Source organism: Heterodontus francisci, chromosome 6 (genome assembly GCF_036365525.1).
Source record: "Heterodontus francisci isolate sHetFra1 chromosome 6, sHetFra1.hap1, whole genome shotgun sequence".
Lineage (NCBI taxonomy): Eukaryota > Metazoa > Chordata > Chondrichthyes > Heterodontiformes > Heterodontidae > Heterodontus > Heterodontus francisci.
The window spans coordinates 53,639,085-53,654,155 of NC_090376.1; the positions used below are offsets into that span (position 1 = coordinate 53,639,085).

The window sequence follows — 15,071 nt, forward strand, 5'->3', positions numbered from 1 at the left end:
TCCTACCTGCTTTTAATTTCAGTATTTATTGGACATTGTCCATTTGGAGCTGGCAATCCAGCCAAAGACGTTTCATTGTATTTCTCGAACTAGCTTGATTCTTTTGAATAGAAATTCTGGTCAACTTTTTAAATAAGTTGTTCAGGTGAATTATGGATTACAGTGTAAACTGAGGCAATATGAAAAATATACAGTACATATCATTTCAACAAACTGTTATTAGGCCACAAAGCAACAGCATACAATGTTCCGACCTCAGGCACGCAATTAGAGTCAAGATATTCTGCATGTCAGAGACCATTCCTTAATTGAGACTGAATGGGGGCAGGGGGAGAAAAAAAAATTGAAATGAGATACTTATCATACAAGTCTGTCACTGCTTCCCTACATGCAGTATTGCAAACGGTTCAATGTGCAGTCAGCTTAAGTCAGCTGAGAGCACGCCCATCTCAGTTAGAAGATTGCCAGTTCAAACTTCTCCAGTCACAAACATGCAATCTAGGCCAATACCTCAGTGCATTACTGATGGAGTTATATTGCTAGAGCATGGTCTTTTGGATGATATGTTAAATTGTCTGTTTAGATGGACATAAGAAAAGCTTATACATCATCTGAACAGCAGAGTTCTTTACTGCCATAGTCAATACACCATTAAAAAATAGATAATCTGGTCATTCATTTGCTGATTATGGCACATTGCTGCGCATAAATCGCGGTGACATTTGCCTATAAATCAGTAACTACACTTCAAAAGTAAACTATAAGTTACAACATGGAAAGGTTCAATAAATGCAAATTCTTTCTAAATCAATGAATTCTGAGAGACCTTTTCTAGCAATGAAAATATTATTTGAATAGAAAAAAATTACAACGATGTAGTTGTTTAATAAAGCTGTTAAGATAATGAATACAGCAACTAAAATGAAAAATGACTACTACTGTTCGTGTCTTAAACTACAATTCTCCCACATATAGCCAATATGCATTTTCCATAGAGAAATAATTTTCATTCGACAAATCACCACACCATACTATACTGCAATCTCATTCATTAAAATATCTATAGCTACAGGAAAATACAAAGCAGAAGGAGCAGGAGCTGAGTGAGAGCAGAGCAGAATAAAAAGCACGGTGCAGAGGAGGTCAGAGTCCAGGAGGAGTGGGAGCTGAATGCGACCAAATCAAGCATAGGTAGAAATTGAACAAGTAACGTCAGAATCAAACTGGAGAGGAAGGAGCGGCAGAAACCGAGGGAACTAAGATCCTTACCAACAGTACGTATTGAGTTAAGATAAAGAATCAGAATAATTGAACCAAGATTAAAAAGTGAGGCTTTAAGTTTTAAATCCTAAACTTTTAAATCTCAAGTTTTATCTCTGGTAAGTTTGAGTTTTCACTTGGAGAGCTGGGAGGTAAGGGAGCACAGTGTTTGGTGAGCAGCTAGTGAGCTTTTTTTTTTGGCTAGAACAAGGACAAGCCACAAGTTTATTTCTGGTAAGCTTAGCTAATCATCTAATAGAGGCATAGCAGGACACCTTAGTTCTGTAGATTGCACATTCTGTGCCATGTGGGAACTCCAGATCTTCTGATCTGGGGGTGGAGGGAGGAAGGTCAGAATAGCAATAGTAATAGGAGATTCAATAGTCAGGGGTGCCAGAATCAGAGATATCATGGAGTGGCTGCAGAGCAACCTGAGGGGTGGGGGGGAAAGAGTGAACTGCCAGAAGTCATGGTCCATATTTGTACCAATGACATAGGTAGGATAAAGAGGGATGAGGTCTTGCAGGCAGATTTGAGAGCTTGGAAAGGAATTTAAAAAGCAGGACCTCAAAAAGGTAATAAATTGCTGGATTACTCCCAGTGCCATGCACAAGTGAGTACAGAAATAGGGGGATACTGAAGATCAATGCGCGGTTGGAGAGATGGTGAAGGTAAGAGGGTTTTAAATTCCGGGGGAGATGGGAACTGTACAAGTGGATAGGTTGAACCTCAACAGGGTTGGGAGTACATTCAGAAGGGAGGAGCAAAGCTTGAAATCGAAAGCAGGAAATTAATAAGTGAGTATGGAGGGCAGAAAAAAAATGGCTAGGAAAATAGAGAACAAAGGAGTCAGCGATTAGTGGTACATACTTCAATGCAAGGAGTCTAGTACAGAAGGCAGATAGGCACAGTAGATACTTGGAAGTAGATCACAGATCTTACTGAAACGTGGCTTAAAGGAGGGCAAGAATGGCAGCTCAACATTCCTACTAACAAGGTTTTCAGACATGATAGAGAAGGGGATCAAAAAGGAGGGGGAAGGAAGGTTTGCAATATTTGTTAAAGAAACAAGCACATTTGTGACAAGGGATGAAATGCTAGAAGGATCATCAAATGAAGCCATATGGGTTAAACGGAGGAACAAAAAAGGGGCAATCACATTGCTGGGAGTATACTAGTGACCCACAGTCACAGGGAGATAGAGCAAACAGCCAAGAAGTGCAGAAATAGGGCAGTAATAGTAGTGGATTTCAACTACCCCCAATATTAATTGGGATAAAATCAATATAAAAGGTAATAGAGGGTGCAGAATTCTCAAAATGTGAACTTTTTTTGCCAGTACATAGCAAGCTCAAGAAAAAGGGGCAGCTTTGAATTTGGTTTTAGGAAATGAAGCTGAGTAGGTTGAAGGGGTACAAGTGGCAATGTTCTATGTAACCTACCCGAAACTCCCTGCACAGGCTGCACACAAGTCAGCCCCTTTAGGTTACTGCACGTGCGGAGCTGCTCAAAAATAAATTTAAAAGGGGCTGCACACTTAAATTACCCGCAAACACGGGGGGGGGGGGGGGGGGGGGGAAAGAGGGAACGCTGATCAGTGGGAAAGCATTTTGGTGATAGTTCAGTTAAATTTGGTGTAGTTATGGAAAAGGACAAAGATAAACCAAGAGTAAAAGTTTTAAATTGGGGAATAGGTCAATTTTACTAAGCGGAGATGTGATTTGGCAAAAGTGCACCGGAAACAAATACTTGAAGATAAAATCAAAATCAAACAGTGGGAGGTATTCAAGGATGAGATGGAAAGGTTTCAGAACCAATATGTTCCCAGAAAAAGGGTGTGACTCCAAAATCTAGACCTCCCTACACGTCAATAAACATATAGAATAGAATAAGACAAAAAAGGAAGCTTATATCATATACCAAGAGCTCAATACTCCAGAAAGCTTAAGTGTATGGGGCGGCACAGTGGCTAGCACCGCAGCCTCACAGCTCCAGCGACCCGGGTTCGGTTCTGGGTGCTGCCTGTGCGGAGTTTGCACTTTCTCTCTGTGACCGTGTGGGTTTCTGCCGGGTGCTCCGGTTTCCTCCCACAGCCAAAGACTTGCAGGTTGATAGGTAAATTGGCCATTGTAAATTGCCCATAGTGTAGGTAGGTGGTAGGAGAATGGTGGGGATGTGGTAGGGAATATGGGATTAATGTAGGATTAGTATAAATGGGTGGTTGTTGGTCAGCACAGACTCGGTAGGCCAAAGGGCCTGTTTCAATGCTGTATCTCTCTATGTATAGAAAATGCAAGGGTGAAATTAAAAATGGAAATTAGGAAAGCAAAGTGAAGGCATGAAAAAAAAAAATTGGCAAATAAAATCAAGGAAAACCCAAAGGGGTTTTACAAATACATAAAGAGCAAGAGGATAACCAGGGAAAAAGTAGGGCCTATTAGAGACCAAAAGGCTAAATTGTTTATGCAGGTGGAAGACATGGGCATGGTTCTTAATGAACACTCTGTCTGCCTTAACAAAAGATGTGAACAATGCATACATTGCAGTTAAGGAGGAGGAATGTGAAATATTGGATGGTATAAACAAAAGGGAGAGGAAACATGAAAGGAAAATTTTTGAAAGTGGATAAATCACCAGGTCTGATGAAATGCATCACAGGCTGCTGAGAGAAGCAAGGGATAAAATAGCAAAGGCTCTGACCATCATTTTTCAGTTTGCTCTGGCTTACAGGCATGTTGCCGGAAGACTGCTAACATTTACCATTGTTTAAAAAGGAAGGAATAGGCGGAGTAATAACAGGCCACAGTGGTGGGCAAATTATTGGAAAAAGTTCTGAAGTGCAGTATAAATTGCCATTTATAATGGCATGGATTAACCAAGAACAGTCAGCATAGATTTGTTAAGGGAAGATAATATCTCATGATACCTCCTCAAAACATTCAATCGTAACAAGGAGGGTCCATAAGGCAGCATGTTTAATGTAGTCTACATGGATTTAAGCAATGTTTTGGCAAGGTCTCAGATGGAAAACTGCTAAGAAAAATTAAAGCCCATGGGATCCAAAGCAAGTTGGATCCAAATTGGCTCAATGACAGGAAGCAAAGGGTAATGGTTACAAGTTTTTGCGACTGGAAGGCGGCTTCCAGTGGGGTACACAGGGTACAATCATGGGTCCTTTTATTTTCGTGGTATACATCAATGATTTGGACTTAGATGTCAGGGACATGATGAAGTAGTCTGCAGATGATACAAATATTGGACTTTGATTGACAATGAGGATGAAAAGCGTAAACTACAGGAAATATGGACTGAAGAATGAACTGGAGCAGAAAAGTGGCAACAGGAATTCAATCCAGAGAAGTGTGTGGTAATGCATTTGGGGAGAGCAAACAAGGCAAGGGAAAACATAATAAATGGTACGATACTGAGAAGTGTAGAGGAGCAGTGGGAACTTGGAATGCCTGGCCACAGATGCCTGAAGGTAATACGACAGGAGTGGTTAAGAATACTCTCTTTTATTAGCCGTGGAGTAGAGTATAAGAGTAGGGAGATCATCAAAAAATAGAACGATTTATGGCGTAGTAGGCCGGCATTTGGCCCACCGTATCCATGCCAATTCTGCGAGAAATGTAGAAAATCCTAGTTTGGCCACAGTTCGAGTATTGCGTACTGCATCACAGTAAGGATATAATCGCATTAGAGAGGGTACAGAAGAGATTTAGGAGAATGTTGCCAGGAGTGGAAAATGTTAGATACAAGCAAAGATTAGATAGGATGCTGTTTGAGACAGAGGGGAGAGTTAATTGAGGTGTACAAAATTAAAAAGGGGGCCAGATAGAGTGCATAGAAGGACCTATCTCCCTTAGCAGAGGGGCCAATAATCAGGGAGGGGTGGGGAGAGGGCAAGGAGACACAGATCTTAAACTGAGTAGCAGACAGATCAGAGGGGAGTCAAGGATACATTTTTCCACCCAGAAGGTGGCGAGAGTCTGGAACCTACTGCTTTTTAAAAATTCATTCGTGGAATGTGGACACCGCTGGCTCGGTCAGCATTTAATACCCATCCCTAATTGCCCTTGAAAAGGGGGGTGGTGAGCTGCCTTCTCGAACTGCTGCAGTCCTTGGGGTGTAGATACACCCACAGTGCTGTTAGGAAGGGAGCTCCAGGACTTTGACCCAGCGACAGTGAAAGAACAGTGATATTGTTCCAAGTCAGGATGGTGTGCGGTTTGGAAGGGAACTTGCAAGTGGTGGTGTTCCCATGTATCTGCTGCCCTTCTCCTTCTAGGTGGTAGAAGGTGCTGTCAAAGGAGCCTTGGTGAGTTGCTGTAGTGTATCTTGTAGATGGTACACACTGCTGCCACTGCACGTTGGCGTTGGAAGGAGTGTTGAGGGTGCTGGATGGGGTGCCAATCAAGTGGACTACTTTGTCCTGGATGGTGTAGAGCTTCTGGAGTGTTGTTGCAGCTGCAACCATCCAGGCAAGTGGACAGTATTCTATCACACTCCTAACTTGTGCCTTGTAGATGGTGGACAGGCACTGGGGAGACAAGTGGTGAGTTACTCGTTGCAGATTTCCTAGCCTCTGACCCACTTCTGAAGCCAAGATATTTATGTGACTGGTCCAGTTCAGCTTTTGGTCAATGGTGACCCCCCAGGATGTTGATAGTGAGGGATTCAGTGATGGTATTGCCATTGAACGTCAAGGAGAGATGGTTAGATTCCCTCTTGTTTGAGATGGTCATTGCCTAGCACTTATGTGGCGCAAATGATACTTACCACCTATCAGCCCAAACCTGGATATTGTCCAGGTCTTGCTGCATATGGGCATGGGCTGCTTCAGCATGAGGAGTCACGAATCGTGAACATAGTGCAATCATCAGCGAACATCCCCACTTCTGACCTTATGATGGAGGGAAGGTCATTGATGAAGCAGCTGAAGATGGTTGGGCCTAGGACACTACCCTGAGGAACTCCTGCAGCCATGTCTTGGGACTGAAATTACTTACCGCCAACAACCACAACCATCTTCCTTTGTGCTAGGTATGACTCCAACGAGCGGAGAGTTTCCCCCAATTCCCACTGACTCCAGTTTTGCTAAGGCTCCTTGATGCCATACTCAGTCAAATGCTGCCTTGATGTCAAGGGCAGTCACTCTCGCCTCACCTCTGGAGTTCAGCTCTTTTGTCCATGTTTGGACTAAAGCTGTAATGAGGTCAGAAGCTGAGTGGCCCTGGCAGAACCCAAAGTGAGCAGGTTATTGTTGAGCAAGTGCCACTTGATAGCACTGTCGATGACCCCTACCATCACTTTGCTGTGGATTGAGAGTAGACTGATAGGGCAGTAATTACACGGGTTGCATTTGGCCTGCTTTTTGTGGACAGGACATACCTGAGCAATTTTCCACATTGCAGGGTAGATGTCAGTATTGTAGCTGTACTGAAACAGCTTGGCTAGGGGCACAACCAGTTCTGCAGCACAAGTCTTTAGTACTATTGCCGGAATGTTGTCAGGGCCCATAGCCTATGCAGTATCCAGTGCCTTCAGCCGTTTCTTGATATCACGTGCAGTGAATCGGATTCGCTGAAGACTGGCATCTGTGATGCTGAGGATCTCAGGAGGAGGCAGAGATGGATCATCCACTTGGCACTTCTGGCTGCATTTAAAAAAAACTTGGATATGACCTTGAAGTGCCGTAACCTACAGGGCTACGGACCAAGAGCTGGAAAATAGGATTAGGCTGGATGGCTTTTTATCTAGCATGGATACGATGGGATGAATGTCCTCATTCAGTGCCATAAATTTTCTATTTCTAAGGGTAAGGAAATTGAGGGATTGATGGACAAAGACTAGGATTTTGAATTCAATGGCTACCATAGGAACTCAAAATAATTATGGCTGGGAAAGACTCATTGTCCTATCTCAGTCAACCATCTAGAAGGGGAAAACACGCGTCAGTAACTACTAATGAAGCAATCTAATAATTTCAGAAATGATTTCTGGATTATTACATCCAGTACTTGATTCAGGAATCCATTCCATACACGGATTCCTCTTTGTGTGAACAATGTCTTAATAACAGCCCTAAATTTGCCTTTTACTAGTTTGAATGCACGTTCCTTTGCCTAACATTCAACTTAGTTTCAACTAATTTTCAAGATTTGCCTTTTCCATATCATTGGCTATCTCTAACATCAGCTCTATAAGAGCAGCCCTCAGACAACTCTATTTATAGTTGAAACCCCCAAACTCCTCTAGTCTTTTCCTCAAACCTCAGATCTTTGAAACTGGCGAATTGCCTTCTGCCTTTTCTCCGCACTGTCTCTAATTGTGAATACCTCCCTTGCATCTCGGTGGCCAGAACTGGACACAGTGTTCCAAGATATGGTCTGACAAGGTAACATCTTGGGAACACTGAACATAATATGATTGAATTTGATATTTGATTTGATAGAGAAGGGACAGTCATAAACCAGGATTTTAAATTAAAGTAAAGCAAACATCGAAGTGATGAGAAATAAATTGACAGCAGTAAACTGTTACTGGCAGGATAGACCTGTAAACAGTGACAAGTACATACCTCAAAAGCAACAGCTCCACTTTGACTGTTAAGCAACTATTGTTAAAAAAACAAGGTAAGAGACAATTTCAAGCTAACAGAAAAAGCTTGCATAAATAAAAAGTATATTCCAGTGGATTAGGAGAACTATAAGAAGCTACAAACAATTGAATAAAAGGTGTAAAAGGGAATATGAAAAAAAACTTGCAAGGGATATCAAAGCTAACAGCAAAAATTATAAATTTATTCAAGAATAGCAAAGGTGAATAAGGGCCCCATTAATGACAGATGCAGATGAGACTATAATGGACAAAAAGAAAATGGCAGACTTCAGTACATGACATCCGTTTCTGTACCTATAAATATGCCAAAAGGAGGAACTTAGTGGATTTAATACAAGTGCACTTAAAAAAATAGTAATGGAGAAAATACAACTTAAGGTAGACAAGTCTCTAGCACCAGATGGGGTTCCCAATCCAGGGCATGAAAAACAAAAATAGGTGAGGAAAGTTCAGATGCATTAATCATAATTTTCCAAAGCTCTCAAGATTCAGAATTGTACCTTTGGATTGCAAAACTGATTTCAGTATTTAAGGAGGAAAAGATGAAATGAAGAAGAAAACAAGTAATTATTGTGGGGACGTTATTTGAATCCATTATCAGGGACAGAGTGACTGAGCACTTGGATAAGGACGAGCTGATCAGAGTCAGCATGCATTTGTAATGGTAGATCACTAATGACTAATGCCCGGTTGCCAGGCTCATTCTCCAGGGATCTGTACTGGAGCCTCAGCTTTCTGCCACATATTAATGACTTGGATGAAGGAATAGAAAGCTGTAAATGGGCAAAGACACATTAAGTACGTGTGCAAACTATGACAGACAGAGTTCAAAGTAGAGAAGTATGAGATCATCCACTTTGGATCCCAGAATTCATTTCCCGGCAGTAAAACTCAACAATATAAACAAAATAATGTGATTCTATCCAGCAATATAAAATTTAAAATTAGGACCTCAAGCTCACCCAGATTTTCCCCTAGAGGCAAATTTCAAATCTCAGCCAGGTAGTGTAAGGGAGGGAAATTAAACTAGTGTTCCAAAAAGCCTCAGCCGGAATTACAATGTCAAGTCTCCATTTCAATCCAATCCCCATTGAGGATTGAATAGGCCAAAAGCACAAAAAAAGGGAAGAAAGAAAATCTATTTAGCACATTAGCACATACATTCACTGACAATTAGTCCATCCGACGAGCAATTCATTGTCTTATGAAACTTGCAGGATTTTGTAGCTTTAAACTGAATTAATAACAAGAATATCAGTTTTAAAACATTTACTGTAGCTATGAAGTTAAAATGATTGCACTATAAATAGCTGCTAAACTATTAAATAAATGGAGTATTTGATGCAAATTGCATGCATGCATTTAATGGGAAGCCAGATAATGACTTGAGGCAGAACAGACTAGAAGGGTATGAAGTAGAGTGGGAGGAGGCTGACTGGCTGGTTTCTGCATAGTAAACTCTATGCAACATGTAATGCCAAACTACGCAAACAAAGTCTCACCCGATTGTCTCTTGCAGGTGATTTTTCCGTCAGTTTTCGTTTGAACACTTGCAACACCTCTGTGCAGTCTTCCAGATGAGCCTCTGGCTCCCAGGTATCATCTTCAGAAGAATAGCCTTTCCAGTGAACTCTATACAAAACTTGACCCTGTTAATATAAAATCAAAAATATTTGCACAGGAACTGCCAAACCTCACAAACAATATTGCCAGATACTGAATGTGGGTAAACACCCAGCAGTACCAAATTAAACCAAACCAACTGTCTCATAATTCTAGGATTAAAATTGACCTCCAATGGAAGTATTTTAAGAGTGGCTTTACTAATTTTAGAAAATGACAGCAGAGATGATAAAATAAAAATATTAGATATATATTCACCCCGAGAAGTACTGTGTGGAACAGGAGTGCAAGTTATCTTTTTCCACACAGTCCTTCCTGTCTCAGGAAGCTGTTATGTCCAGTTTCAATTCAAGTACAGTGAACCCTGAAAATGAGGGACAGCTAAGGGATGTGCATCAGGTATCCTTTATTTGCAAGTGCCTCGCTTTTAAAATGATCATGGTAGGTACAATAATCCGGATAAGCCAAATATCCCAGGATTGGCTATTATAGCATCATAGTCATAGAGTTATACAGCACAGAAACAGGCCCTTCAGCCCATCGTGTCTGTGCTGGCCATCAAGCACCGAACTATTCTAATCCCATTTTCTAGCACTTGGCCGATAGCCTTGTATGCTATGCCGTTTCAAGTGCACATCTAAATACTTCTTAAATGTTGTGAGGGTTCCTGCCTCTACCACCTCTTCAGGCAGTGCGTTCCAGATCCCAACCACCATCTGGGTGAATTTTCTTTTTCCTCAAATCCCCTCTAAACCTCCCGCCCCTTGCCTTAATCTATGCACCCTGGTTATTAAACCCTCTGCTAAGGGAAAAAGTTTTGTTCTATCTAGCCTATCAATGCCCCTCAAAATTTGTATACCTCAATCAGGTCCCCCTTCAGTCTTCACTGCTCCAAGAAAAACAACCCTAGCTTTTTCAGTCTCTCTTCATTGCTGAAATGCTCCAGCCCAGGCAACATCCTGGTGAACCTCCTCTGCACCCTCTCCAGTGCAATCACATCCTTCCTATAGCATGGTGCCCAGAACTGCTCACAGTACTCCAGCTATGGCCTAACTAGCATTTTTATACAGCACCATCATAACTGTCCTCCTCTTAGATTCTATGCCTTGGCTAATAAAGGCAAGTATCCCATATGCCTTCCTAACCACCCTCATATACCTGTGCTGCTGCCTTCAGTGATCTATGGACAAGTACACCAAGGTCCCTCTGACCCTCTGTACTTCCTAGGGTCCTACCATCCATTGTATATTCCCTTGCCTTGTTAGTCCTCCCAAAATGCATCACCTCATACTTCAGGATTAAATTCCATTTGCCACTGCTCTGCCCATCTTAGCAGCCCATCTATACTGTCCTGTAACCTAAGGCCTTCTTCCTCACTATTTACGATACCAATTTTCATGTCATGTGCGAACTTACTGATCATACCTCCTATATTCACATCTATAATCATTAATGTACACTACAAACAGTAAGGGACCCAGCACCGATCCCTGCGGTACACCACTGGTCACAGGCTTCCAATCGCAAAAACAACCCTCAACCTCTGCCTCCTGCCACTAAGCTGATTTTGGATCCAATTTGCCAAATTGCCCTGGATCCCATGCGCTGTTACCTTCTCGGGGCGGCACAGTGGCGCAGTGGTTAGCACCGCAGCCTCACAGCTCCAGCGACCCGGGTTCAATTCAGAGTACTGCCTGTGTGGAGTTTGCAAATTCTCCGTGACCGTGTGGGTTTTCGCCGGGTGCTCCGGTTTCCTCCCACAGCCAAAGACTTGCAGGTTGATAGGTAAATTGGCCATTATAAATTGCCCCTAGTATAGGTAGGTAGTAGGGGAATATAGGGAAGGTGGGGATGTGGTAGGAATATGGGATTAGTATAAATGGGTGGTTGATGGTCGGCACAGACTCGGTGGGCCGAAGAGCCTGTTTCACTGCTGTATCTCTAAATAAATAAATAAATAAACCAACCTCCCATGCAGGACCTTATCAAAAGCCTTAATGAAGTCCATGACTTCATCAACTGCTTTACCCTCATCTACACAGCTAGTCACCTCCTTGAAAAATTCAATTTTGTTTGTTAGATATGATCTCCCCCTGACAGAGCCATGCTGACTATCCCTGATTAATCCCTGCCTCTCCAAGTGAAGATTAATCCTGTCTCTCAGTACTTTTTCCCAATAGTTTCCCAACCACTGATGTTAGACTCACTGGACTGTAATCACTTGGTTTATCCCTGCTACCCTTCTTGAATAACGGTACCACATTCGCTGTCCTCCAATCCTCTGGTACTTCTCCTGTGGCCAGAGAGGATTTGAAAATTTGTGTCAGAGCCATGCAATCTCCTCCCTTGCCTCACATAACAGCCTGGGATACATCTCATCTGGGCCTGGGGATTTATCCACTTTTAAGCCCGCTAAAAGCACTAATACTTCCTCCCTTTCAATGCTAATATGTTCGAGTATATCACGATCCCCCTCCCTGAGCTGTACACCTACATCGTCCTTCTCTATAACGAACACTGATGAAAAGTAATCATTTAAAACCTCACCTATGTCCTCTAGCTCCACACACAGATTGCCACTTTGGTCTATATGGGCCCTACACTTTTTCTGGTTATCCTCTTGCCTTTAATATACTTATAAAACACCTTGAAAATTTCCTTTATCTTGCCCACCAGCGTTTTTTCACATCCCCTCTTCACTCTGCTAATTACTTTTTAAAGTACCCCCCTACACTTTCTATACCCCTCTCGGCCTCCGCTGTTTTCAGCACTCTGAATCTGCCTTTTTTTTTCTTTATCCAATCCTCTATATCCCTGAACATCCAGGGTTCCCTGAACTTGTTGGTCCTACCCTTCACCTTAACAGGAGCATGTTGGCTCTGAACTCTCGTTATTTCCTTTCTGAATAATTCCCACTGGTCTGATGTAGACTTTCTTACAAGAAGCTGCTCCCAGTTTGGCCAGATCGTGTTTTATCACATTGAAATTGGCTTTCCCCCAATTCAGTACCTTTATTTCTGGTCCATCTTTGTCCCTTTCCATCACCACTTTAAATCTTAGGGTTATGGTCAATATCCCCGAAATGCTCCCCCACTGACATTTCTACCACTTGTCCAGCTTCATTCCCTAGGATTAGGTCCAGTACTGCCCCTTCTCTTGTAGGACTTTCTATGTGCTGGCTCAAAAAGCTCTCCAGAATGCATTTTAAGAATTCCGCCCCCTTTAAGCCTTTTGCACTAAGACTATCCCAGTTGACATTGGGGAAGTTGAGATTCCCGTTACCTTATTATTTTTACACCTCTGAGATTTGCCTACATATCTGCTCCTCTATCTCTCCTTGACTGTTTGGAGGCCTGTAGTACACTCTCAACAAAGTGATTGCCCCCCACTTTTGTTTTTAAGTTCTACCCATATGGTCTCATTTGAGGAACCTTCTAAGATATCATCCCTCCTTACTGGAGTATTTGACTCCTTGATCGATAGTGCAATGCCACCTCCTCTTTTACCCCCTCCCCTCTCACATCTGAAGATTCAATACCCTGGAATATTGAGCTGCCAGTCCTGCCCTTCCCTCAACCATGTCTCTGTGATAGCAATATCATATTCCCATGTGCTAATCTGCCTTACTAGTAAGACTCCTTGCGTTAAAATAGATGCAATCCAGCCTTGCATTTTTTTTTTTTACTTGCGCCTTAACAGGTCTATATTTGCTCTGCCTTCCAGACTGACTCAATTCCTCGTCTATATTTGACTGTGCATCACCCCCTACTGTATCTCCACTCTGTATCCCACCCCCCTGCCAAATTAGTTTAGAAACACCTATCTGTACCACTTATGATAGAATCCCCCATCACTATAGCTCTCCCAGTCCTTTTTCTCCCCTCCTGTGCAGCTGAGCCACCCGTGATGCCACAGACTTAGCTCTTGCTGCATTCCCCCGAGAAGCTATCTCCCCCAACAGTATGGCCTGCAGCATTCCTTCTTCTCCCCTGCGCTCGCTTGGGATCACGTCTAATTCCAGATGAAATTTCAGTTCTATTTTCTTTCTTTGAATTTCCCAGTTCATTGCCATTCTGGGGTCCTTTTCTATTGAGGGATGTCGCAATTTTGGGATCTGCTGCTTTGGCAGCCTACACTGCAGTGCAAGAAACTTTAAGAACCATGAAGCCAACCACGAGCAAGCAAAGAATGGAAACTGAAAAAGCACAGGAGGAGGAGGCCTTGAACCCTCAGTTCTGTTATTGTCTCCGGTTACCCCCAGATTCTTTTATATTCTGCCTTTTCTCTACCTCAGTAGCTAAATGTGGTATAGAATCCCAATAAGCCCTCAGTTTAGGAACCTGCCTCCTCCCTTCCCACTTAGTTCTTGAACTTTACTGGGTGCTCCTCTCAGTGCTGCTCCAGAATCAGCAGAGAATGATGGTCCCCGCCCCACCCACCCGGAGCACCAATCTCCCGATTTCTAGTTCTCTTTCCCCAGACCCACTTCTCTTCTCTTCTCTTTCTCCTTCACTCCGAGACCCCATTCCTCAGACTCCAGGCAAGACCAATCTAGTTCAGAACACCTCCTGAAAATTGACACTCACGGCTTCTCGCTCTCCAGTCCCCACCTGACTGACTCCACACTATTGCAGCTCTGTAAGGCGGTGAGCAGGTGACGTCACAGTGCAGGGAATGCACTGCAGCAGAAAATCTTGTATGATCATTACCATGTAAACAATGTTCCCTTTAGAATTTTGTTGTGTGCGGCCAGTTTGTTCAGTGCTCAGCCCCTTTAAATTCTTTTTTGCACGACCAAAGCATGCACATTAGTTACCACAGAATAAGGCCTGCATGTTACCTTCCAGGCTGCTGCACAGCCACACACCCTCACAGCTTAGTGGGAACAGTGCTCACAAATAATCCAATAGCAGCGCTCTGGAAACTATTTCATGAGTACCAGTCATTCCAGTACAGTTTCCAGTTTTTGTGGGGGGAAAAAAGTTCTTTACATGACATCCATAGCAGCAAAGAAATATATCTGAGATAGTGCTGGGCAAGTATTCAATCGCAGAAATAAAGCAGCTGCTCTGCTGCTATGGAAGCTGAGTAAGGAAACCTCCATTACACAAAAGATGTTTCTCTCACCCGTTGCCACCTCGCACTTACCTGTGTCTCTTATGTTTTCAGTTGCAAATAGACTTGGTGCATTGAAGGCTATCTGTAGTTCGTAATTTGCGAGCGGCAGTGCTTTCATGGATTCAGCTTGTACTCCTTCTAATGCAAGTTATGTGGGACTGTCAATAACTGTCCATTTTTACAGGTGTTACTGTATATTTCAATCACTTTATTGATCTCCAATAAGTTGATGCCTAACTTCAACCTTTCTTGCATGCTCTCAGTTTATATAATCACCTCAGCCTGGAGCCCTGAGAGCTGGTTACGAGGAAACGGAAATAAAAGACAGAATGAATAAGATAATAAAGATAACAAAATAAGGTAAATAAAATGCATGAAAGGGAATATGCCAGCAAGAAAAAAAAAGTGTAAAGTTTAAAATGAAGAAATTGCAAAAACAAAAATAAATT

General features: G+C 42.6%; 1 protein-coding gene across 3 annotated transcripts in view; it reads right to left on the bottom strand.

Annotated features, from left to right (window-relative positions):
* mphosph8 (M-phase phosphoprotein 8) overlaps nt 1-15,071 on the bottom strand; it is a 94,362-nt gene that overhangs the window by 60,524 nt on the left and 18,767 nt on the right. For all 3 annotated transcript variants that reach the window (XM_068033689.1, XM_068033688.1, XM_068033690.1), the window contains exon 2: nt 9,384-9,530. In XM_068033689.1, coding sequence (XP_067889790.1) covers nt 9,384-9,530 — 147 coding nt within the window. The remainder of the gene's footprint in view (nt 1-9,383; nt 9,531-15,071) is intronic.